This window comes from Alosa pseudoharengus, unplaced genomic scaffold (genome assembly GCF_046254945.1).
Source record: "Alosa pseudoharengus isolate Yale_2024_CS ecotype anadromous, Long Island Sound unplaced genomic scaffold, YU_APseudo_1.1 YU_APseudo_1.1_scf_1, whole genome shotgun sequence".
NCBI classification, from domain to species: Eukaryota; Metazoa; Chordata; class Actinopteri; order Clupeiformes; family Clupeidae; genus Alosa; species Alosa pseudoharengus.
In genome coordinates this window covers 33,688,974-33,714,302 of record NW_027468564.1, presented here as the reverse complement: position 1 = coordinate 33,714,302, position 25,329 = coordinate 33,688,974, and the positions used below count along the sequence as shown (strand labels likewise).

At 42.1% G+C, this 25,329-nt stretch overlaps 1 protein-coding gene across 1 annotated transcript in view; it reads right to left on the bottom strand.

The window, feature by feature from the left end:
* Positions 1-7,625: 7,625 nt before the first annotated feature.
* Positions 7,626-25,329, bottom strand: part of LOC143118432 (NACHT, LRR and PYD domains-containing protein 3-like) — a 73,426-nt gene continuing 55,722 nt past the window's right edge. Inside the window, exons 5-16 of the mRNA XM_076279492.1 lie at positions 24,216-24,386; positions 23,666-23,815; positions 23,348-23,518; positions 21,349-21,519; positions 20,752-20,922; positions 20,202-20,351; positions 19,884-20,054; positions 17,885-18,055; positions 16,018-16,188; positions 13,022-13,192; positions 12,364-12,389; positions 7,626-8,718 (exon numbers count right to left, since the gene is read on the bottom strand). Coding sequence (XP_076135607.1) covers positions 8,165-8,718; positions 12,364-12,389; positions 13,022-13,192; positions 16,018-16,188; positions 17,885-18,055; positions 19,884-20,054; positions 20,202-20,351; positions 20,752-20,922; positions 21,349-21,519; positions 23,348-23,518; positions 23,666-23,815; positions 24,216-24,386 — 2,248 coding nt within the window. The 3' untranslated portion in view covers positions 7,626-8,164. The remainder of the gene's footprint in view (positions 8,719-12,363; positions 12,390-13,021; positions 13,193-16,017; positions 16,189-17,884; positions 18,056-19,883; positions 20,055-20,201; positions 20,352-20,751; positions 20,923-21,348; positions 21,520-23,347; positions 23,519-23,665; positions 23,816-24,215; positions 24,387-25,329) is intronic.

Here is a 25,329-nt window from a genome sequence, read left to right as displayed (position 1 = left end):
AAGAAGAGGAAATAATAGATTTATTTAGAATGTAGTAGTCTTACATCTTTACTTCCTGTGTTTTGTTTGCTTTGTTGACCATGTGCTCATCTCTACTACCATGTGTTTATGTGTGAACCTGGTCATTCATATTAACAAGAACGATATTTGTTTATCGTTATAGTTATTGCTCTGGGTGTGAACGGCCCTTTACATCTTTACTTCCTGTGTTTTGTTTGCTTTGTTGACCATATGCTCGTCTCTGCTACCATGTGTTTCATGGTGTTGCGCCTCGCTGTGCCATGTGTTTCATGGTGTTGCCCTGCGCCTCACTGTGCCATGTGTTTCATGGTGTTGCCCCTCGCTGTGCCAAGTGTTTCATGGTATTGCCCCTCACTGTGCCTCGTTATCTTAGTGGCACTTCTGTATTGCTTCCTCATGTTTCCTCACGTCCTCGCTTTATCATTGTGTTAATGTCACTTCGCTGCAGCATACACCTCATTGTTGTATGTCCGAGTGCCCAAGTTTCAATGAGACACTCTAAGAAGTGGAGTAGAGTGCCAACGTGTCGTCAGTGTAGATTGGTGGTTGAGCAATTTCCTGCACGGAGGATCAGCCAATCCACACAGATTACATCATGTGTGGCCGTCGGAAAACTGCGACAGAGTGACAGAGAAAGACAGGACCCAGTTAGCCCCCTGCTTGGCCCCTAGAGGGTCTTCATTGTCGACCCAAGCTGCCCCAATGATTTGCCCAGCAGGGGGTCAGGATTTGGAGGGTTCAGCCAGTTAGCATCTTTAAAAATGACGTCCAACATGTGCTCACTTCTGGCTCCTTTTTCACAGTCAAGCAAATCAGGTGCCACATTTCCGACAGCCACAAATTATGTAATCTATGTGGATTGGCTGATCCTCTGAGGAAGAAATTGCTCAACCACTAATCCACACCGACGGCATGTTGTAGGCCCACTGGCTACTTGGCTACTACTTTGGCTAAATCCCAATCCCAATCTCTCCCCTTACGCACCCACACACTTTGATGCACATTCCTTAGGGCTGTACCACTGGGTCGCACCCTTTCTGAGCCCTTTCCCCAAGTCAGCATATGAACACTTTACTCAATGGAATCACCTACAATTCATAACGCTGTGACGTGAAACACGGGGAGAAATCTTTGCTTTGTGTTTAGAGGCAACCATAGCAACACAGACAATATTTTAATACTGTGTGTGTGTGTGTGTGTGTGTGTGTGTGTGTGTTAAACTCACCCAGCACTGAATAGCACTTGTCCTTTGCTGACCCACTGTCCATGAGTAACAGATTCCTTATCCTTCAGGGACATGTGGCTGGATACAGGGTAATCCATCCTAATCAATAAATGTATCAATCAATACAGAGAGAGAGAGAAACAGAGAGAGAGAGAGAGGAGAGTGATTTAGATGAAGAAAATCATGAGGCAGGTCCCCTATCATTCTAACAAAATAGACAGATCGGGTATAGTCGGAGTGTAATGGACGGCCCTATATGCCTCGGGGTTACAGCTCAACTATCGGCCCTGGGATTGGACATTCTGACCCTGAAAGGAACTATATGTGTGTGCGCACAGTTTGGGATTACTTCAAGAATCTCCATAAGAGTGTGGTTGCTCTGAGTGTTTGACAATGATCACCATCACTGGTTTGCACAATTTTGAATCTTTTAATTATTCTATGTTGTCTTTTATGTCTTTCAACTATTTTAACTTTTTCTATTTTATGTACTGTACATTCTGAACTACTGCCCTTTTAAGCTTTTATGTACCATCTGCTCTTGTTTATGTAAAGTACATTAAATTACCCCTGTGTATGAAATGTGCTATTTATATAAAATTGCCTTGCCTTGAGGCACTTACTTTTTTGACTAATCAGAAGAAATGTGAGGGTAAACGTTTGCCCTTTTTGTTTAGTTTGCGAGGGTTTCAATCAGTTCTTTGCAAACACAGGTAAACAGTCTGATGAGGTAATTTCATGTGGATATACCATACATGGATACTAGACAAATTCCACAAACTCCAACTGAGGTCCTGAGACTGTGTAAACAAAAAAACATTTTACTTCTATAGAATATCGTTACTTTCAAACACATGCATACAAACTGCATTGTTGTTCATCAGACTCAGATGGATTTGAACTATTCATAGAGAACTGCAACACTGCGAGAACATTGCACACCACTTCATACATGAATCAGAATATATGCAGCCAGTGTCCCTCTCTATGTTGTTGGTCTCACAGGTTTGAACTAAGAGCACTGGTGTAGTCCATGTGATACAAAGGACTACACAGTATACCCACTTAAAAAAAAGCATCAGTATACCCACTTAAAATAGGCAAGGGTACATATTAACATTTGGGGTTGATCACCCAACTACAGCTACTGCACTACAGGTGAGGGCAAACTGATAGATATCTGACTTCCCCAGGTGCTTTAGAGAGATTGATGTTTTCAAAATGTCTCTCAGTTATCAAAGTGTGTATTCTAAGGGATCACTTTGTTTTACACACTTCACATGAACCACACAGCAACACATGAAACTGGAGACTATTACAGCCTATAATACTTGGCTCATCTACAGAATTGTAATGATTTGAAGTGAACGCCTCCTTACCTGTTCAGTCTGCAGTCTTGTCCCCTTTCCCCCTCTCTCACATATTTCATAAGGCAGGAGGTTATCTGAAGCTCTCAAGTGGTTCTTTTCTTTAAGATGGTGTGAGACTCAGTGAAACTCAACAACAGGGGCGTCACTAGACCTTATTCACTGGGGCACGTGCCTTAGTAAAAGTCTCCAGTGCCCCAGTAAAATTCTAGCGCGGCTCTAGCTGGAAACGGCATTCATGAGCGCATCTCCGTGCCTGCTTTAACTCATGGCTCGAGCCTGTCACTTACCAGCCAAAAAAAAACAAGGAATAAAGAAAGGGGCCATAATAGCCAATCAGGAAATAGCACCTCTGTAGCTAGGTAAGATTGAACGCAACAACCAATGAAAATCGTTCACATGATTCTTCCGAGTGTTTCGTTGTAGGCTACTGCACACACATACACTGTGGAATCCGCTGGAGCTCATTACATCACTTTGAGCACAGAGTAAGTCGTCCCCTGTTTAAAGTTACAACAAATTCACAACTTGTTTGACAGAAAAAATGACAAGTTGATCGATCGCTGTTAGAGAGTGTTGCCCACATAACTAGCATCTGTTTTTCAATGCTTAGCGTCATTGTAGCCTAAATTTAGCAACAGTTTACCTGCTTGTGCTTTCTCACTCACACACACACACACCATGCGTAGGCTGCATGCACACATGCGGACAATTAATACGGATTTACTGTAGAGAGAGTCCTGTAAAAGTAGCCTATACTGTTTGTGAAGCTGTCCTACTGTAAAACTAAACATAGCCTTCTGATAAACTATATAGAGATGGACATCAGAAAATTCTTCCTGAACAGAGGCAGAGGGAGAGGAACAGTGAGGAGAGATGAGGAGGATGAGGGAGGTATGATAATTTTGCCCACATTAACGGTAACATTAACATTTATGCTGGTAATAGCCAGTGCTGTGATTTGATCAATGGTTTAATGGCAAACTTAAATAAGTTTGCTGCATTTGCAAATGTAGCCTATAGTTTTTTATATTACCTTGTCTACATTATACTTTGCTCTCCTATTTGTCCATATTATTTATGCTGGTCTCTAGACCTTATTTTTGCACTGTTGGACTAATGTTGGACTACTTTTTGCACCTTCACCATGACACTCACTCTCTTGACCACCTTACCATGCACACATAACTAAAGGACTACTGTTGGACTACTTTTTTCACCTTCACCATGACACTCACTCTCTTGAGCACCTTACCATACACACAGAACTACAGGACTACTGTTGGACTACTTTTGCACCTTCACCATGACACTCACTCTCTTGAGCACCTCACCATGCACACAGAACTACAGGCCCTGTCACTACAAGCGTCTCATGCTTGATCGATCACCCTCAAGCACACTGGATTTTTTACATTTAATTTATATAGTATATTTAGTATTTAGTTTTGTTAGTTTTTCTTATCTCCTACTGTCTCTATTGTACAGTGGAGTTTGGTTATATGTTTATACTTATACTTATATTTACCATTTCTGCTGTAAGTGCATGTTGTTTGTGATGTCTATATGCTACCGAGACCCCCCTGAATTTCCCCTTGGGGATCAATAAAGTTTTTATCTATCTATCTATCTAATAATACACATAATCAGATAGCCATCTGTGTAGATTATTATATGCTACATTTGCAAATGATCACCAAAAGTCAGTATGAAGGCTTTAGTAGGCTATTTAAGCTACAAAGAACTGCAGTATTGCCAGGATGTCTATAGGACCCTTGCCTAGGAGGGAAGTATATCTCAATTTTGACTAAAAATAAGCTTCCCTTGTGTTAGTAGGAAAGCCTATTAAATTCATGCAGTGAGTATAGGCCTACTTATGCCTATGTGTTTGGATGTTGCTGGATAGTGGCTGCTACAACAATTGAGGGAGAGAGTGCTGAAGGAGGAGGAGAAGAAGGTCAAAGAGAGGGAGAAGAGAGGGGAGAAAGAGCACAGGCTGGGCAGTCCAGTACCAGGCACGGGGAGGAGGAGGAGAGAGACAGGCAAGAAACGGATGAGAACATGATGGAGGCTAGACGTAAAACTATTCAGAGTATGGAGGAGGATGTCTGTGACCTAGGGGAGATATGTGATGGTCCAAATCAGGCTAGCCATTTATTTCATATTGCGCGCACAGTTTTTTTTTTTTTTTTTTTTTATGTATTGGGAGCTGGGGGCCTGTGCCCCAGCAAAGCTCTAGGTCTAGAATCGCCCCTGCTCAACAAGCAGGATGTCTGAATGAGGTAATTCTGTTAATGATCAAGCAGCTCATGAATCACTGCAGAGGTCAAAGGTCATCTCCTCACCTGTTTTATAACTCACCGTCTTACAGCACACCAACAGAATCTAGTTTTGTGTACAATAAGAATTGTGAAGTTTTATATTACATGTCTAGATTGTCTACATGTAAAACCAGTCACCATGAAATAGCATTAGGTCCTTGTGTGGCCTAACATGTTTTTCCACTGCTCACAGAACCAAACACATTGAGACATTGAGGGTGTGTATAGCCTGACGCGTCATACTCAGATTCTAGGTCCTAAGGAGCCAAAAGCTGCTGAAAGACCTTTAGCACTTCTTCAGAAAGGGTATGGACAAGCTGTCACATTCTCTCTGTGACGTCATAAATAAATTAATAAATAAATAATGAATACCTCCCCCAACCTGTGTGATTTAAACAGCGCTAGTACTGTCAGTCAATAAACTCCACTAGTAGTGTTATCAGTCTGTAATCATAGTCAGTTCCTGACAGCTTCAAACACACTAAATAACAAAGGCCTTCTGGAGAACACTGCAGGTCACAGCACTGTGTGCACAGTCACAGAGAGAGAAGTCTGTATTGCCTCATGTTGTGCTGCATTGGTTTTACTCAAAGTGAAATATATATTATGTGTTCACTACCTGTTATCATTGATACCAATCTGTTAAACACAGTATACAGGTAATAAAAACTGACCTTGTTCCTCCCATCACCACGTGTAGTCTTAATGACCTACTGCTGCCATCTAGTGTTCCAATAAAGCAGAGGCCACATTGATGAGCCAGAGGACATATGAAAGTACCATTGTGTCTCAGCCATAACTCCTATGGGACCTATATATTGCTGTACATGGTGACTACCTGAGAGCAGTTAACGTTACCGGCCAAATTTAAATCATAAAGCCTACAGTTTTTGCACAGGTGTAAATGTCTGCTTGCAACACATATAGGCTGCAGGTTATGGCTGAGACACATGGTACTTTCATATGTGCTTGTACTGTGCTCTGGTTCATCGATGTGACCTACAGCTGCAGATACCCACACTCTGATGAGGGTATCTGCAGAGATGCTCCCTGCAGCACAGGGGACAGGTGAGTAGGAGGCCGCTTGGAACCAAAAGGCCCGTTTGTTCTGCTTTAAGCACCATCCTGTTGTTTGATTGGATGCTTACTCTCCCTCCTGCTGTACCGCTGGTATATATATATTTCAGCTAGAGGAATTATAATTATTTTCTTTATTTTATGAAACCTTGCCAGGTATGTGGACCTGATGATGTTTTCTTTAGGTCAGAATAAAGTGGAGCGACTTCTGCTATAATTGAGAATGCACATGCGTAGTGTGACTGAACATGGTATTGTGTTAATGGCTAGTGGGGAAAAAGGAAGATGTCTCTTGATGTCATGTTATTCAGCAACACTCCAAATGTACATCAGTGAACACAGTCTTCTCTTCGTCCAAATGAAATGACAGACTCCCCCTTAATGGTCATTTTGGACCACAGATAAATGCAGAGCCAGTCAGGCAATGGTGGAAAAATCAGGAATGAAAGTTTATTGTTTACAATGGTAAACACCAAGGGGAAAGAGCATGGATTTATAAAAAGATTCAACAGCTTCTCTGATTAGAGGAGCAAATAGTTGGACTTAAAGTGTCCCTCCAGGTTGAAGAGAGAGGGGCGTTAGTCACTGGGCCCAGTTTATCTGGACCACTATAAAGCCAGCAGAACTCCAGACGAGACGTCCATCAGCATTGGTCATTCAGGCCATTTAGACTCTCAGATAACACAAAAAGCAACAGTGACACTGAACACTCTCTCTCTCTCTCTCTAACACACACACACACACAAACACACACATATACTCACAAACAGAAAATAGTTGTGTCATACACAGAACAATCTTAAAGAGTAACTCTAGTGAAAGTGTGGCCAGCACTAGATCCGCCGCCACAGTGACTAATCTGGCCAGGGGGAAGCTGCCCACTGAGCTGGTTGGGTCTGCTTCTAGTTCTGGTGCTGCCTGATTGGTGGATCTGCCAGCAGATTCTGAGGGGTTGGGCCTGTCTGTGGCCTCCATCAACAGGTTCCCCCTACAAAACCAGACACAACAACGCTACCAAGACAACTAATCCAACGACGCTGAAACCGGAGCGGAACCAGAACAGAAGCCAAATTGATTGAACATGACAAAAAGTCATTCAACAATATACTGGGTTATGAAATGGAGGGACAGTGAGGACTGAAGCTTCAGGTTCGTCAGCAGCAGCAGGAGCATAGTGGAGCAGTGCTAACTTCCCAGCAGGCCTGAGGAAGCAATAGTTGTCTGACCCCTCACTCCACTTTTCTCTCTCTCCTCTGCTGTGTCTCAGAAGCTGGATGAGATGACCCAAGGAAGAACAACTAACCTATGATGATGTTTCCTTAACAACTAACATATGATGATGTTTCCTTACTCCCTATAGGACCTTTTCCTGGGAATGAATTAACCAGCCTCGTCCTTTACATGAGACATGAGTACTGAGGATGGTCAGTCTGTTAACTGGACTTAGTTCATCTAACACCTGTGCGTATTGGTTTCACAGTTGGGTCTCAAAAGGCAGTAGACACCCTCTGGACTAACTCATCAAGGTCAACTGGTATGACCTTTGCTCACTGAGAATGCACAAGACAACAAACCATTTATTTGTCATTTTCAATTTATTTCTATGCAGTTTTCCTATAAATTAAACCCTGTTCCCCTTTGTTGATATACAGTACACATATCAAAGTAAAGACAACATTTTAAGCAAATTACATACTACCTATTATTGAAAATAAAAAGACTCCCCTCCCTCTCTCTCACTCACAATCATATCAGAAAGTCTCCACAGCAACAAACTTAAATCAAATAACAGTGGATTAAAATTCAACCAATTCAAGTTCAAATGTACGAAATTCAAAACACTGCATCTGATATCTGATGTGTTTGGTCTAGTTGGATACTTGTCTACTCAAAATGCTCATTATACATCATGTAAAATAAATGATCAAATATTAAAAGAATAAAAGAATAAAGGATACAAATGGAGCAACAGATAGAGGGAGAGAAATGTGTGTGTGAAAGAGAAGAGGAAGAAAATGGAGGGATGAAACAGAAATAGAAACAGGAGAAGGAGCCAGAAAAACAGGAGGAGGGATGATGAGGAAACAAAACAAACACACACACAAGTGTATAAACAGGAGTGTGTGGCTCTCCTCTACTGTAGGATTAGGAGGTCATGTGATCTGACACAGGGACACTGAGGAGTTAGGATGAACATAAAACCCAGGATAGAGGGGCTCAGTGAATGTGGAGTGGAACGTGTGCAGGTGGGTGAGCGTGTTAGAGGAGACGCTGTAGAAGGACAGAGTGCCTGCTGGCCAGTCCAGATACACTCCTACTCTGCTGGAGCGGGAGGAGGGGGCAGGTATGGCAGTACTCTTATTATTGTGCCAGGCAGAGTAGCTATAGTTACTATAATGCACCAGACACCAGGACTTGTCATTACATCCAAACTCACTGTCATTACTCTTCCTCTGGATGCTTTTATAGGCTACTACTATTGCAGCCTTCACGTTCAACCTAGTCTCCCATTCATCCTCCCACTCAGCCTCCCAATAGCAGCGTCCAGACTGACCCTCTCTACACAGCACCTGATACCAGTAGTCAAATCTCTCTGGGTGGTCAGGATACGGCTGCAGCTCACTCACTCGTGTCACCTTCCTGTTCCCCTCAGAGAGAGAGAGTTTTCTGTTTGCTGTGTTTGGGTCCAGTGTGAGCTCACAGGCATCTGCACACAAGAGGAGAGGAGAGAGGAGAGAACATCCTCATCAGAACATTGGGTAGGAAAGGACATGTTTACAACACACACACACACACACACACACACACACAAACTCCCTCTCTCTCACAAACACATTCAGTAAACACAAACACATGGAATAGCAAAGGAAATGCTTACAATACAGACACACAAAAAACAGTGCTCTCTCTCTCTCACACACACACACACTCAGCAAAGTCAGTAAACACACAGAAGAAACAGAGTCGGCAGCAGAGAACAGGATGCTGAATAGGGTCATTCCGTGTGAAATCACCCAATTTCAGCACAATTTGGCAGGTGACCCTCTCTGAAAAAATCTGAAAAAAATCACAGGTGTTTGTAGACCAAACCTATGCATAAATCTTAAATAGTATATCTGTATCACTAATGGTTCCAAAACTACAGTCCTTTGAAGTTTCAAGTCATTTTAAGCATCGTGGTGAACAATCCTTTTTGTTCAACTTCCAACATTATTGGCTCTTTTGGTATTTCACACACATTAGTGAAACTATGTGAATAGAAGTACATTTTCCTGTTGAATTAAAAAATCCAATCGGATCTGGAGTGTTTAGATTGGATATGTGCAGCAAGCAAGTGACTCTCTTACTCTTCCATTGACTTCCATTGTATTAAAAGAGCACCACATGTCGTGCAAAGTGGTACTGCAGATAAAGTACAAATTCAGTGGATTTATAGACAATATTTGTAAAAAATCTTATCTCAATGAAGAAACTCAGCAACAAGCCCACATTTTGGGCAGATGATCCTCACATACAAAATGATATATGGTAAAATTAAAAAAAATCCTGTTAACTGTCCACGTGGTGAAATGAGAAGATGAAAACGGGCTTTTTGAAAATCAAGCCCAATTTAATAAAAATGCTCTGACAATATGATAATGTTAACAACCCAAGTTAATGCATGGACATGACCTTATAATCCATACATGAGTGGGAAAATATCTGATGAATTTGTGTCACATACTTTTTGAATGACAAGCCCTCAAAGGTGGTGATGTTTTTTCACATAATGAATTTATAGCCATTTTCAAAGCTTTGCAGAGGGGAAATTACACAAGATACACCTGATTTGATTGGATTGTTTAATTCAACAGGAAAATGTACTTCTATTCACATAGTTTCACTAATGTGTGTGAAATACCAAAAGAGCCAATAATGTTGGAAGTTGAACAAAAAGGATTGTTCACCAGGATGCTTAAAATGACTTGAAACTTCAAAGGGCTGTAGTTTTGGAACCATTAGTGATACAGATATACTATTTAAGATTTATGCATAGGTTTGGTCTACAAACACCTGTGATTTTTTTCAGATTTTTTGGGAGAGGGTGACCTGCCAGCCACTGGGTGATTTGACACGGAATGACCCAATAGAGACAGAAGGAAGGGAAGGGAACACATGCAGAACACAAACACACACACACACACACCTTTCTCTCTCTCTCAAACACACAAAACATAAACACACTCAGTAAACACACACACACACAAACACACACCTTTCTCTCTCTCTCAAACACACAAAACATAAACACACTCAGTAAACACACACACACACACCTTTCTCTCTCTCTCAAACACACAAAACATAAACACACTCAGTAAACACACACACACAAACACACACCTTTCTCTCTCTCTCAAACACACAAAACATAAACACACTCAGTAAACACACACACACACACACACACACACACACACACACACCTTTCTCTCTCTCTCAAACACACAAAACATAAACACACTCAGTAAACACACACACACACACACACACACACACACACACACCTTTCTCTCTCTCTCAAACACACAAAACATAAACACACTCAGTAAACACACACACACAAACACACACACACACACACACACACACCTTTCTCTCTCTCTCAAACACACAAAACATAAACACACTCAGTAAACACACACACACAAACACACACACACACACACACACACACACACACACACACACACACACACACACACACATTACTCCCTTTCTCTCTCTCTCAAACACACAACACATAAACACACTCAGTAAACACACACACACAAACACACACATTACTCCCTTTCTCTCTCTCTCAAACACACAAAACATAAACACACTCAGTAAACACACACACACAAACACACACCTTTCTCTCTCTCTCAAACACACACACATTACTCCCTTACTCTCTCTCTCAAACACACACACATTACTCCCTTTCTCTCTCTCTCTCTCAAACGCACACACATTACTCCCTTTCTCTCTCTCTCTCTCAAACACACACACATTACTCCCTTTCTCTCTCTCTCTCAAACACACACACATTACTCCCTCTCTCTCTCTCTCTCTCTCTCTCAAACACATAAAACATAAACACAGTCAGTAAATACACACACACAGCCACACACACAAACAATCCTGAACTCGTTCAGAACACAAACACACACATTACTCCCTTTCTCTCTCTCTCTCAAACACACAAAACATAAACACACTCAGTAAACACACACACACACACAACACACACACACACACAACACACACACACACTTCGGACTTGTAACCGGAGGGTTGCCGGTTCGGACCCCGACCAGTAGGAAGCGGCTGAAGTGCCCTTGAGCAAGGCACCTAACCCCTCACTGCTCCCCGAGCGCCACTGTTGTTCCAGGCAGCTCACTGAGCTGGGATTAGTGTGTGCTTCACCTCACTGTGTGTTCACTGTGTGCTGAGTGTGTTTCACTAATTCACGGATTGGGATAAATGCAGAGACCAAATTTCCCTGACGGGATCAAAAGAGTATATATACTTATACCAACACACACAATCCTCAATCCCAAACAGACTGACAGACTTCACCTCTGTCTTCAACAGCATCATCCAGGCCCTGCTACAGGACAAGCTCTCCCAGCTGAGTGTGCCTGACTCCACCTGCAGATGGATCACAGACTTCCTGTCTGACAGGAAGCAGCAGGAGAAGCTGGGAAAGCCCACCTCCAACCCGCTAACCATCAGCAGTGGTTCCCCACAAGGCTGTGTTCTGTCCCCTCTACTCTTCTCCCTTGTGGACTTCAGGAAGAGCCCAGCCTCACCTGCCCCCATCACCCTGTCTGGGTCCCTAGTTAGCACAGTGGAGTCCTTCTGCTTCCTGGGCACCAGAATCACCCAGGACCTGAAATGGGAGCTGAACATGAGCTCCGGAAAAAAAGAAGGCTCAGCAGAGGATGTTCAACCTGCCAAAGCACATGATGGTGCACTTTTACACTGCCATCATTAAGTCCATCCTAACCTGCTCTATCACTACCTGGTGCGCTGCGCTGGTAACCCAACGATAAGAGCAGACTGCAGCGTATCATTGGTTGTATTGAGAGGATGATTGGCTGTGATCTGCCATCACTCCATGACTCCACCACTCCATGACCTGCATGCCATCCCTTAGTTATGCTGCTACAAGCCTTTTCTTTCTCTTTCAGTGTGTTTCTGCAGGCCCCCATACATACAGTGATCACCTATGCCAAAGTGACATTTAGCTGCTAAATAGAAAAAAGTAACTTTGACATAATTAGTACATCTATACAACACTCAACAGTAGATCACTACTTACATGTTTTCAGTTCTCCATGGCCATGTCTTAAATGATAGAGAGAGAGAAAGAAAGAAAGAAGAAAATAAAGAAAGAGAGAGAGAAAAGGAGAGATAGATAGAGGGAAAGAGAACAGAAGAGTATCCGAACATTAGAGCCTCTGTAATTGTCAGCAGCATGTGAAATGTTCTTCATGAAGGGTTTTACTGATGGTGGTTTGAATAAAACAAATCTATTCATGTTGTAGTAGAAGTGCATTCTACTATTATTGAATGTTGGTGGACAGTAGGCTTTACCAACTTGAGTATTGTGTAGCCATTCTAAACAAAGTTACTGTGTTATAAGAGCAATGAGCCACTTAAAGCCTTGCTATCAGTGACTTTGCAGGTGCATTCTAAAATTTGTCACTGATGGTGAATGTTTCCAGAGTACATCATACCCCTCATTAGTCATCAAATTCCAAACAACTAATTAAACTGATCACTGACTCAGCCATGATATAAGACTCTGACACGACTATAGTGACACTCAACACACACTCATCACCTAACCCATATTTACTGCTGGGTAGAAAAAACACTGAAATAATGTTGTGTGGTGAACATACTGGTACTGAACCCATATCTTAAAGTCACTGTTTAAAAGCCTGAGGAGAATAAAAGGAAAGTCAAACACACACCTCAATGTCTGCAGCTTACAGTTGATGTCACTTTTCAGTTCACTCAGAAGCTGAATTCCAGTGATGTTCAAGTGATTGTCACTCAGGTCCAGTTCTGTCAGGGAGACCATGTGCTGCACAGCAGAGGCTACAACCTCACAGGACTCCTCTGTTAGTTTACAACCAGCAAGTCTGTAAAGGATTGGAGAAGAAAAGGTGTACACAGCCATCCCTGATATCATGATGCTCTTATAAGAATAGTGTATGTAATAGGTCAACACTGCCTCCTGACTAGGTTCCTCAAATGTTTTCACCAACTCAGACCTCCAAGTATATGTGTTTTCGCTTGGAAAAATTATTTTTTAAGCCTGGCTTTATCACACAATCTGATCTTGTTTGTAAGCAAATTAGTGCATATTTAATGAGATAGGGTCTAATTTGCATATTCAAACATTAAAATAGAAAACAACATGCAATACATTTTTTTCTCATCTTAAGGGACACCAGGCAACGTTTTCGTGTTAATTACTCATCTTCGTAAGTCGGTATATGGTTAAATGACTCATTATAGGGCGAATGAAGACTCTCTCACCCGCCCCTACTACCTGTAGGAAGAATATCCCGCTTGCAAGTTCAGTGTATCGTACCCGCCGACCGAAGCAGGATCAGTTTACAGCACAGAGGCAGGCTAACGAAACGCTAGAGATTGTTGCAAACGTGTGTATAATTGCAGAGCCGGCGAAGAAGCAGCGAAAACCCTTGACGGAAGAAGCAAAGAAAAGGAAAAGAGCTTCAGACCGAGCGAGGGGGAGTTTCGTAGAGAAAAAGCATCAGGCTTGCCTGGTGTCCCTTTAATGAGTGGCTCACTAGTTCACCCACTGGATTGCTTAGACTGATGCAGTGCTAACACCCCCTATGGATGAGAGGTAATTTATAGATTGGCACTAATAGTGAAATGGAGGAGCAGCGGAAGAGGGGGGAGTCTTTGCAACTCCACAGGCCAGTAAGAAGGGTTTTATTCCCTACAAACGGAAGTGGGGTCGTGATGGCTGTCAATCAACCCTATGGACTCCTCCTGAACATTGTTTAGAGAACATAATTTAATACAGTCTACTTTTACCAGTCTGTGTCTGTTTAAACAGTCTACAATATTACTACCTCAGATTGTCCAGTTTGCAGTTTGGACTCTGTAGAGCAGAGGCCAGATCTTCTCCTGACTTCTGCAGGTCATTCTGACTGAGGTCCAGCTGTCTTAAAGGGGAGTTTGCAGACTGCAGAACTGAGGCCACAATCTCACAGGCAGGCGCGCGGGAACCTATTTTTGACCAGGGGTGCTGAATAACAAAAATAATGGATGTCCGACGATCTCCCCGCCCCCCCTCCCCTGGACATGTTTCGGATTTTGACTGCTAAATAGCCTACGTCATTTTAGTGCGGTGTGCGGGTGATATCGAGAAGTTTTAGAAAAGTCCTGGGCAGCCACAAATTCCAATGTTCCGCGACAGCACTCCGAGTCCACTGCGCCCACCCTAACCCCACAGAAGCGCACTTGACATCATTAGCCTATTTCAGTATAGCTAAGGAAAATTACTTTTCTGATCGTCAAAACCACACCAGAGATGTTAGGTAAGGGATAATCCTCGACGAGGTGTCCATTATCAGAAATAAATGGATGACGCGGAGGCGTGAACTGTCCGACGCGAAGCGAAGTCCATTTATTTCTGATAATGGACGCATCGAAGGGCATTATCCCGTTTATACCATGGTCACTTAAGAAATAAATAAATATGAAATCAATTATTAATACTAAATGAGTTTTAGAGTTAAAATCGTTCGTTTTTTCAGCTGTTTTTGCAATGCTGTGGAATATTGATAAGTCACAGCTGAGCGGACTAACTCAGGCGTTGTCAAGCAACGTCATAATAATTTTATAGGTGTAGTAGCCTATATCACTTTTTAAATGACACAATTTTCAACCTAGACCATGGTATAAGCTTTAAATATAGGCTAATAATCAGGCTGCAATGATCTCGCAAATAATTTCTGAATAGCCTAAAGTGTGTCGTCTCCACAGCAAGTAGGCTATGTGTTCTAATAATTTCTATCTTAGCGACTAGGATAGTGAAATGATTTCACTAGCTATACATTTACTAGTTTCTTTCAGCTTATCCATGCTTTTTTTGAACGTGTAAATCGCATAGAATATGTAGGCCTATATCAACCATAGGGCTACACACTTGATCGCTATCACATAGGCCTAGCTGAAACCACGCTACGGTTACAGTAGCCTAACTGACTCACGTTCAGGTTGATCTCTATAACTGTTAATTTTTAGTAGCCTATATTCGAACCTATCCATAACCCTTTTTTGCTATTTGACTCATCATTTCACATACAAAAATATAAATAATGTCAGACAGCGAATTAGTAATTATTTTAAAAAAATATTTAAAAATCTATCTCCTGCCAGCAGGGGGTGCTGCAGCACCCTCAGCACCCCCCTTCCCGCGCCCTTGCTCACAGGACTTCTCTGTTAGCTTACAGTCAGCAAGTCTGCAAGAGAGGCAAGACGATAACATGGTAATGGCTCATGTCCTAGTATCTTAAACGAACATACCAACATTTTGGGAAATTAGCTTATTCATTTTGGGAAATTAGTTTATTGAAAGTGTTCCCCAGAGTTAGATTAGATGATATATACTCTTCTCGTGTCTGTGTGTGCTGTAACTAGTCTGTCGCACCCACCGTTAGCTTAGCATTACTCATTGAGTTGGGCAGAACCAACTAGCATATCTTCCAAAAGTGATAAAAGAACTCCAACATCAAACATCCAACATGACACAAACACACACACACACACACACACACAAATTGAAAAGTGATTTATTTTTGCGTAGAGAATGTGCAGGACTGAGCAGCGATACATCTAGTAAGTCAGGGAAAGCTAGTGGCATGTTCAACTGTTCTCCAAGACATACACATGCAATGTGAAAACATGTAATATAAACTAAGCCAACCTCAGGGATTCCAGCTTGCAGTTTGGACTCTGTAGAGCAGAGAGCAGTTCTTCTGCTGACTTCTGCAGGTCATTCTGACTGAGGTCCAGCTCTCTTAAGGGGGAGGTTGCAGACTGCAGAACTGAGGCCACAATCTTAAAGGACTTCTGTGTTAGACTACAGTCAGCAAGTCTGCAAGAGAGGCAAAAGTGGACAAAAAGGCAATGTCTCATGTCCTAATACCATTAAGGCACCTGTGTAGTGTTAGTCCACTGGAATCGAATAACATGAGGTACTGCATGTAAAAATAACCTTTCAGCAAGGTCACAGAACTATCACCAAACTGAACCATTACCAAACTATCAGTGTCTCCTTCCATAGCAGTGTGTCAACCATTTGGAAAAGCTGTATCAGTTGACAATGAACTTGAAGTAGTTAAAGGACAATTCCGGCGCAAAATGAACCTAGGGGTTAATAACACATTTGTACGAGTTCGACCGTTCGCTGGGATTTATTTTCATGCTAGTCGAATGTGACCAGTTTTATTGCAAACCGCTAATTAACGTTTAACGCTAGCCTTCGGGGCACACGTACAGTAGAAAGAAATCGCTATTTCTATACCACTAACAAGGCTCAAAATAACACCACACTTACACAGTAGCATAATGAGGGTCTCTACATGTAAACCGAAGCATTGAGAACTTTGTAAGTGTACAGGCAGTTTATTAAAAAGAAACACATTACCGTTCACGTCTGGTTCACATACAGGCAGGCGCCTTGGGAAAACGAAACTCTGGGATGTGAAGTGAATCTCATGTGAAACGTTGTTGCTGAAAGAAAGGACTGTGCAAAAGAGAAGCACTGAACGCAACAGGAGACATAAGAGATGGCAGGCTATTTGAACGAATTTGAAGACATCGAGGATGAACCCTTATTGGACGTCTGAATATAGCCTACCAACGAAGAGCTGCGGAGCTCCGTGAAAGGGCTATGAGAGAGAGAGAGCTACCTGTAGTCAATGCTGCACACAGCCTCGCACTTCTAGAAACTGTAGGCTACCTGCGGACATTGTGAAGCTATAGCCACCGAAGAGGAGTGCCTGTGTTGCATGGAGTGGGACCTGTTGCGTCGCGACCCCCAAGAGACGCAGTGTTTTGTAGAGTCTGAAGATTTCCCCTCATTGATAAACAGGGCTGTAGTTGAAACTTTTTTCCATGTCCCGAAAAGAAATTGGAGGCGGCGATCCATAACAGAGAGACCAGATGGACATCCACTAAGTAAGTACACTATACAAGTTATGTTACATCGGAGCTATTATTTCTGATAGGCCTATATTGAGCAAATTACGTTTGATTTTAGTTTACATCGCCTGCCTGTATGTGAACAACCAGACGTGAACGGTAATGTGTTTCTTTTTAATAAACTGCCTGTACACTTACAAAGTTCTCAATGCTTCGGATTACATGTAGAGACCCTCATTATGCTACTGTGTAAGTGTGGTGCTATTTTGAGCCTTGTTAGTGGTATAGAAATAGCGATTTCTTTCTACTGTACGTGTGCCCCGAAGGCTAGCGTTAAACGTTAATTAGCGGTTTGCAATAAAACTGGTCACATTCGACTAGCATGAAAATAAATCCCAGCGAACGGTCGAACTCGTACAAATGTGTTATTAACCCCTAGGTTCATTTTGCGCCGGAATTGTCTTTTAAGACAGATGCCACCAAGGTGGCAAAATGATGTTTTAAGACGCCATGTGCTGTACAGCAGATTCAACAACATCACAGGGAAATACAGGCCGCTTGCTTATTATTATTGGCACCAATATCAGTAGAGAAATTGTGTAACACAAGCTCTTACAAGATATTTGGTGTTTTTCACCTAATAATACCTGAGTGTCAACATCTTGCAGTTTGGATTCAGTGCTTCAGAGTTCAGCTTTCCTCCACAATCCCCCAGCATATTCTTACTCAGGTCGAGCTCTCTCAGGTGGGAGTTTTCTGACTGCAGAGCAAATGCCACAATACCTCCAGACATCTTAGTAAGTCCACAGCCAACAAGTCTGTAAATCAAATGGACATACTGTAAGAGTCAAGGAAAACAATTAGTAGGGGGAATGTCCATCAAAATGACAGAACAACAATAAAGGGCAAAGCCCTGTCCAAGGACCACTGTGTTACAGATTAACAGAACTACGGAAAAAGGGTCAGCAGCATAGTCTATATAAACATATAATAGGCTATGTTATCATGCACTGCATCCAACTATTGATTCAAATCCAATGCATTAGCCATAGGCCTAGTCTAAACTAAAGTGATACATTCATTCACAGAAATGGAATTTGTGCAAGTTTTCCCTCTCATGCACATCTGTGCACTGAGAAGCTCTCTCTGTTGGACTGAGATTTCATTCCTTTACACTCTGTTGAGTGTAAAATGATAAGAAGGTGGTAAGAGGTGGGGAAAGTGGCAGAGTTTGCACTGGAACACCTGGTTGAGTCTAAGGGACGGGACACCAACCCGACGGCCGACCATCGGCAGAAAAGCAGTCGGACTGATCAGTCGGCTCCCGTCTCCCCGTGTCGGTCAAAAAAATGCAGCGGAACACACTGAAGCGATGCCGACGCCGAGTGTACGTTTTGTGCGAGCATAAGACGTAATACATTTCCATAGCAGCAGCCAATGGACTGAAATGGCACTAGTTTCGGACTTCTCTGATTAAGCAATATGAACATATGAATATAAATATATATTGTGTACTATTTTATTGTCATTGCTTGTGTGTGAGGCCAATGAAACACTCTTTCGGACACGGAATAAATAATTTATTTTTGCCCGTTACCCGAGCTAGCTAACGTTAGCAGTAAATAAAAGTGAATGTGAATGTTCACTAGCTAGATAGCAACTAAGGACTTTGGTTAAACTTGTATGTTGTTTAAAACTAACCTGAAATAACATATGTTCAGCAACTGTGTAGTAGTCTACTAGTTCTAGCAAAAATGTGTTAGGAAAGTTTTATCAAAATGGGTTCCGAACTTCATCGCTGAATGTAGGGCTAATGGTAACAGACCTACTAATCTGAGATAATGGGCTAGTCAAGGGTTCTAGCACTCCACCAATCAGATTGGTCATTGAGGCCGACTGCCTTTGGCCGATTCGACATAGGCCGAAATGAATGCTGACTCCGACTCCGTCTGACGACGGCATAGGACACACCAAACCGACTTAAGTCACCGACCTCGCCCGACTGTCTATCTATCTATCTAGTTTCTATCTGAACGATTTGGATACTTATGGCCAACATTTTGAGATCATCCAATCAGAGTGCTAGCAATAAATCACATGACCATGTTTAACCCAAACTGGGCATTTTACCTCATCAAATGCTTAATAAAACAACTAACTATCTATTTTTATGTGTTGGGGTTGTTAAGAAGACATTGTTTTCCCCCCAGTAAACTGTTAGCTACCATTGCTCCACTGAGATTGAATGGGATTTAGCGTTTTGCTAACAAAGTTATCGCAAGGAAGTTGCAAGTTGTCTGTTGCCCTCATTTGCCCTGTGTCTCATCTGGTTGCCCGTTGCAAGCACAATTGCCCCGTGCATCATCAGCTTTACAGTTAGCCATCATATTTTAATTAAGGAGGGAAATTGAAATCTCAAAGCCTACCTAGTGGGAGGCCTGATCATAGTGAGTGGCACAGAGCTTGTCTATTCTCGATCACACCAACAAATTCACTGTGAGGATTCTGTGCTCTATATGGGACCGAGACATATGAGGAAGTATTGGACTAACGAAAATGTGTGGGACCAAATCTAGCACCAAAGAACAGTGACATGCCTCTATACCAAAAAGTATGAATGTGTAGACGAAACCTAGTATTACTAACCTCAGTTTCTCCAATCGGCAGTTAGGGTTTCTAACACCAGAGAGCAGCTTCATTTCTGATTTATGCAGATCACAGCCACTCATATCCAACTCACTCAGTTGAAAAATATATAACTGCAGAACTGAAACCGCAACCACCGAGGAGCTGTATTTAAGTTTACACCTGTTAAGTCTACAGCAAAAGAGGGAAACACTGTAAGCAACATGTGATCTATACCCCTTACATTCCCAAATATGAAATGGAAAATAAAGGTTTTAACGGTTTAGCTGTACATCAAACAGAAATACCAGCCTCCGTGCACGGTACAAAAATACAGACCTCACTTTACAGTCTTGATTCAGTGGTTGATGGAGCAGTCCTCCACAGTCCTCAAGCTCACTGTCACTCATGTCCAACTCTCTTAGGTGGGGGTTTGCCCCGTGGTGAGCCAAGGCCAAAAATCCTCCCCTCAGTTTACAGCCAACAAGTCTGTTAAAACATACACCATGTAAAAGGTAAGTACTGTGTAACATAACCGTAAACCTAACTGAAATCAGAGAGGACAAGTGTAAAGTAGTAATGTTGTTAATGTGTGGCTCACTAGTTCACCCATTGGATTGCTTAGACTGACGCAGCGCTAACCCCTACGGATGAGAGGTAATTTATAGATTGGCACTAATAGTGAAATGGAAGAGCAGCGGAAGAGGGGGGAGTCTTTGCAACTCCACAGGCCAGTAAAAAGGGTTCTATTCCCTACAAACTGAAGTGGGGTTGTGATGGCTGTCAATGAACCCTATGGACTCCTCCTGAACATTGTTTAGAGAACATAATTTAATACAGTCTACTTTTAACAGTCTGTGTCTGTTTACACGTTCTACAATATTACTACCTCAGATTGTCCAGTTTGCAGTTTGGACTCTGTAGAGCAGAGGCCAGATATTCTGCTGACTTCTGCAGGTCATTCTGACTGAGGTCCAGCTCTCTTAAGGGGGAGGTTGCAGACTGCAGAACTGAGGCCACAATCTTAAAGGACTTCTGTGTTAGACTACAGTCAGCAAGTCTGCAAGAGAGGCAAAAGTGGACAAAAAGGCAATGTCTCATGTCCTAATACCATTAAGGCACCTGTGTAGTGTTAGTCCACTGGAATCGAATAACATGAGGTACTGCAAGTAAAAATAACCTTTCACCAAGGTCACAGAACTATCACCAAACTGAACCATTACCAAACTATCAGTGTCTCCTTCCATAGCAGTGTGTCAACCATTTGGAAAAGCTGTATCAGTTGACAATGAACTTGAAGTAGTTAAGACAGATGCCACCAAGGTGGCAAAATGATGTTTTAAGACGCCATGTGCTGTACAGCAGATTCAACAACATCACAGGGAAATACAGGCCGCTTGCTTATTATTATTGGCACCAATATCAGTAGAGAAATTGTGTAACACAAGCTCTTACAAGATATTTGGTGTTTTTCACCTAATAATACCTGAGTGTCAACATCTTGCAGTTTGGATTCAGTGCTTCAGAGTTCAGCTTTCCTCCACAATCCCCCAGCATATTCTTACTCAGGTCGAGCTCTCTCAGGTGGGAGTTTTCTGACTGCAGAGCAAATGCCACAATACCTCCAGACATCTTAGTAAGTCCACAGCCAACAAGTCTGTAAATCAAATGGACATACTGTAAGAGTCAAGGAAAACAATTAGTAGGGGGAATGTCCATCAAAATGACAGAACAACAATAAAGGGCAAAGCCCTGTCCAAGGACCACTGTGTTACAGATTAACAGAACTACGGAAAAAGGGTCAGCAGCATAGTCTATATAAACATATAATAGGCTATGTTATCATGCACTGCATCCAACTATTGATTCAAATCCAATGCATTAGCCATAGGCCTAGTCTAAACTAAAGTGATACATTCATTCACAGAAATGGAATTTGTGCAAGTTTTCCCTCTCATGCACATCTGTGCACTGAGAAGCTCTCTCTGTTGGACTGAGATTTCATTCCTTTACACTCTGTTGAGTGTAAAATGATAAGAAGGTGGTAAGAGGTGGGGAAAGTGGCAGAGTTTGCACTGGAACACCTGGTTGAGTCTAAGGGACGGGACACCAACCCGACGGCCGACCATCGGCAGAAAAGCAGTCGGACTGATCAGTCGGCTCCCGTCTCCCCGTGTCGGTCAAAAAAATGCAGCGGAACACACTGAAGCGATGCCGACGCCGAGTGTACGTTCTGTGCGAGCATAAGACGTAATACATTTCCATAGCAGCAGCCAATGGACTGAAATGGCACTAGTTTCGGACTTCTCTGATTAAGCAATATGAACATATGAATATAAATATATATTGTGTACTATTTTATTGTCATTGCTTGTGTGTGAGGCCAATGAAACACTCTTTCGGACACGGAATAAATAATTTATTTTTGCCCGTTACCCGAGCTAGCTAACGTTAGCAGTAAATAAAAGTGAATGTGAATGTTCACTAGCTAGATAGCAACTAAGGACTTTGGTTAAACTTGTATGTTGTTTAAAACTAACCTGAAATAACATATGTTCAGCAACTGTGTAGTAGTCTACTAGTTCTAGCAAAAATGTGTTAGGAAAGTTTTATCAAAATGGGTTCCGAACTTCATCGCTGAATGTAGGGCTAATGGTAACAGACCTACTAATCTGAGATAATGGGCTAGTCAAGGGTTCTAGCACTCCACCAATCAGATTGGTCATTGAGGCCGACTGCCTTTGGCCGATTCGACATAGGCCGAAATGAATGCTGACTCCGACTCCGTCTGACGACGGCATAGGACACACCGAACCGACTTAAGTCACCGACCTCGCCCGACTGTCTATCTATCTATCTAGTTTCTATCTGAACGATTTGGATACTTATGGCCAACATTTTGAGATCATCCAATCAGAGTGCTAACAATAAATCACATGACCATGTTTAACCCAAACTGGGCATTTTACCTCATCAAATGCTTAATAAAACAACTAACTATCTATTTTTATGTGTTGGGGTTGTTAAGAAGACATTGTTTTCCCCCCAGTAAACTGTTAGCTACCATTGCTCCACTGAGATTGAATGGGATTTAGCGTTTTGCTAACAAAGTTATCGCAAGGAAGTTGCAAGTTGTCTGTTGCCCTCATTTGCCCTGTGTCTCATCTGGTTGCCCGTTGCAAGCACAATTGCCCCGTGCATCATCAGCTTTACAGTTAGCCATCATATTTTAATTAAGGAGGGAAATTGAAATCTCAAAGCCTACCTAGTGGGAGGCCTGATCATAGTGAGTGGCACAGAGCTTGTCTATTCTCGATCACACCAACAAATTCACTGTGAGGATTCTGTGCTCTATATGGGACCGAGACATATGAGGAAGTATTGGACTAACGAAAATGTGTGGGACCAAATCTAGCACCAAAGAACAGTGACATGCCTCTATACCAAAAAGTATGAATGTGTAGACGAAACCTAGTATTACTAACCTCAGTTTCTCCAATCGGCAGTTAGGGTTTCTAACACCAGAGAGCAGCTTCATTTCTGATTTATGCAGATCACAGCCACTCATATCCAACTCACTCAGTTGAAAAATATATAACTGCAGAACTGAAACCGCAACCACCGAGGAGCTGTATTTAAGTTTACACCTGTTAAGTCTACAGCAAAAGAGGGAAACACTGTAAGCAACATGTGATCTATACCCCTTACATTCCCAAATATGAAATGGAAAATAAAGGTTTTAACGGTTTAGCTGTACATCAAACAGAAATACCAGCCTCCGTGCACGGTACAAAAATACAGACCTCACTTTACAGTCTTGATTCAGTGGTTGATGGAGCAGTCCTCCACAGTCCTCAAGCTCACTGTCACTCATGTCCAACTCTCTTAGGTGGGGGTTTGCCCCGTGGTGAGCCAAGGCCAAAAATCCTCCCCTCAGTTTACAGCCAACAAGTCTGTTAAAACATACACCATGTAAAAGGTAAGTACTGTGTAACATAACCGTAAACCTAACTGAAATCAGAGAGGACAAGTGTAAAGTAGTAATGTTGTTAATGTGTGGCTCACTAGTTCACCCATTGGATTGCTTAGACTGATGCAGCGCTAACCCCTACGGATGAGAGGTAATTTATAGATTGGCACTAATAGTGAAATGGAAGAGCAGCGGAAGAGGGGGGAGTCTTTGCAACTCCACAGGCCAGTAAAAAGGGTTCTATTCCCTACAAACAGAAGTGGGGTTGTGATGGCTGTCAATGAACCCTATGGACTCCTCCTGAACATTGTTTAGAGAACATAATTTAATACAGTCTACTTTTAACAGTCTGTGTCTGTTTACACGTTCTACAATATTACTACCTCAGATTGTCCAGTTTGCAGTTTGGACTCTGTAGAGCAGAGGCCAGATATTCTCCTGACTTCTGCAGGTCATTCTGACTCAGGTCCAGCTCTCTTAAGGGGGAGTTTGGAGACTGCAGAGCTGAGGCCACAATCTCACAGGACTTCTCTGTTAGCTTACAGTCAACAAGTCTGTAAGAGAGGCAAGACGATAACATGGTAATGGCTCATGTTCTAGTACCTTAAAGGAACACACCAACATTTTGGGAAATTATCTTATTCACAGTGTCCCCCAGAGTTAGATTAGACGATACATACCCTTCTTGTGTCTGTGCGTGCTGTAACGCATTCTGTCACATCCACCCATTAGCTTAGCATAGCTCAATGAGGTGGGCAGAACCAACTAGCATATCTCTCAAAAGTGATAAAAGAACTCCAATATGTCCTATTTACATGTTGTGACTAGTATAATTGCAATGCATGACCAACAAATATGAAACAAGGCAGACAAACCAATCTTATTGTGTAAACTTTTATTAATGAACAGTTAATTTATTCAGTTCGTTCATCTCTTTTTGCATATCTTTCCAATTAATACCACACCACACGAGGATAGACGACAATAGTATGCCTAACTTCTAATCCTAACAGGCTACACATACGGGCACATAGGGTCTGCTGCAATAATTAGCTTCCACTATGATCAATGGAACTGGCTACACCAGATGTGATAGGGGCCCGTACGTTCTGAAAAATAAACGAGTCCTCCAAATTTTTGCATGTCGCAAATGAAATGTTAAAAGTTATGTGCCCAATGTAGCCTCCCTGTAAGACCTAACTATTAACTTCTAAGTCTAAGGTCATTGTTGCCATCATTACAGAGTATCCCATCAGGATTCCATTAAAAATTAAACACAATCCAATGTGTCTCATATATTTAAAGATGTAATATCACAGATGTGTTGCTAAACTCAATTTAATTGCTTGTAAAAGCAGAATTATGCTACATATTATTCTTTGAACAACATTGTGATGTTAAGGCAAGACACTATAGGTGAATAGGGTCAAATTTTTAACAAGCAGATATCACTATGGAAACTTACCCAGTTGATTACTTACATTAATATGAGAAAAA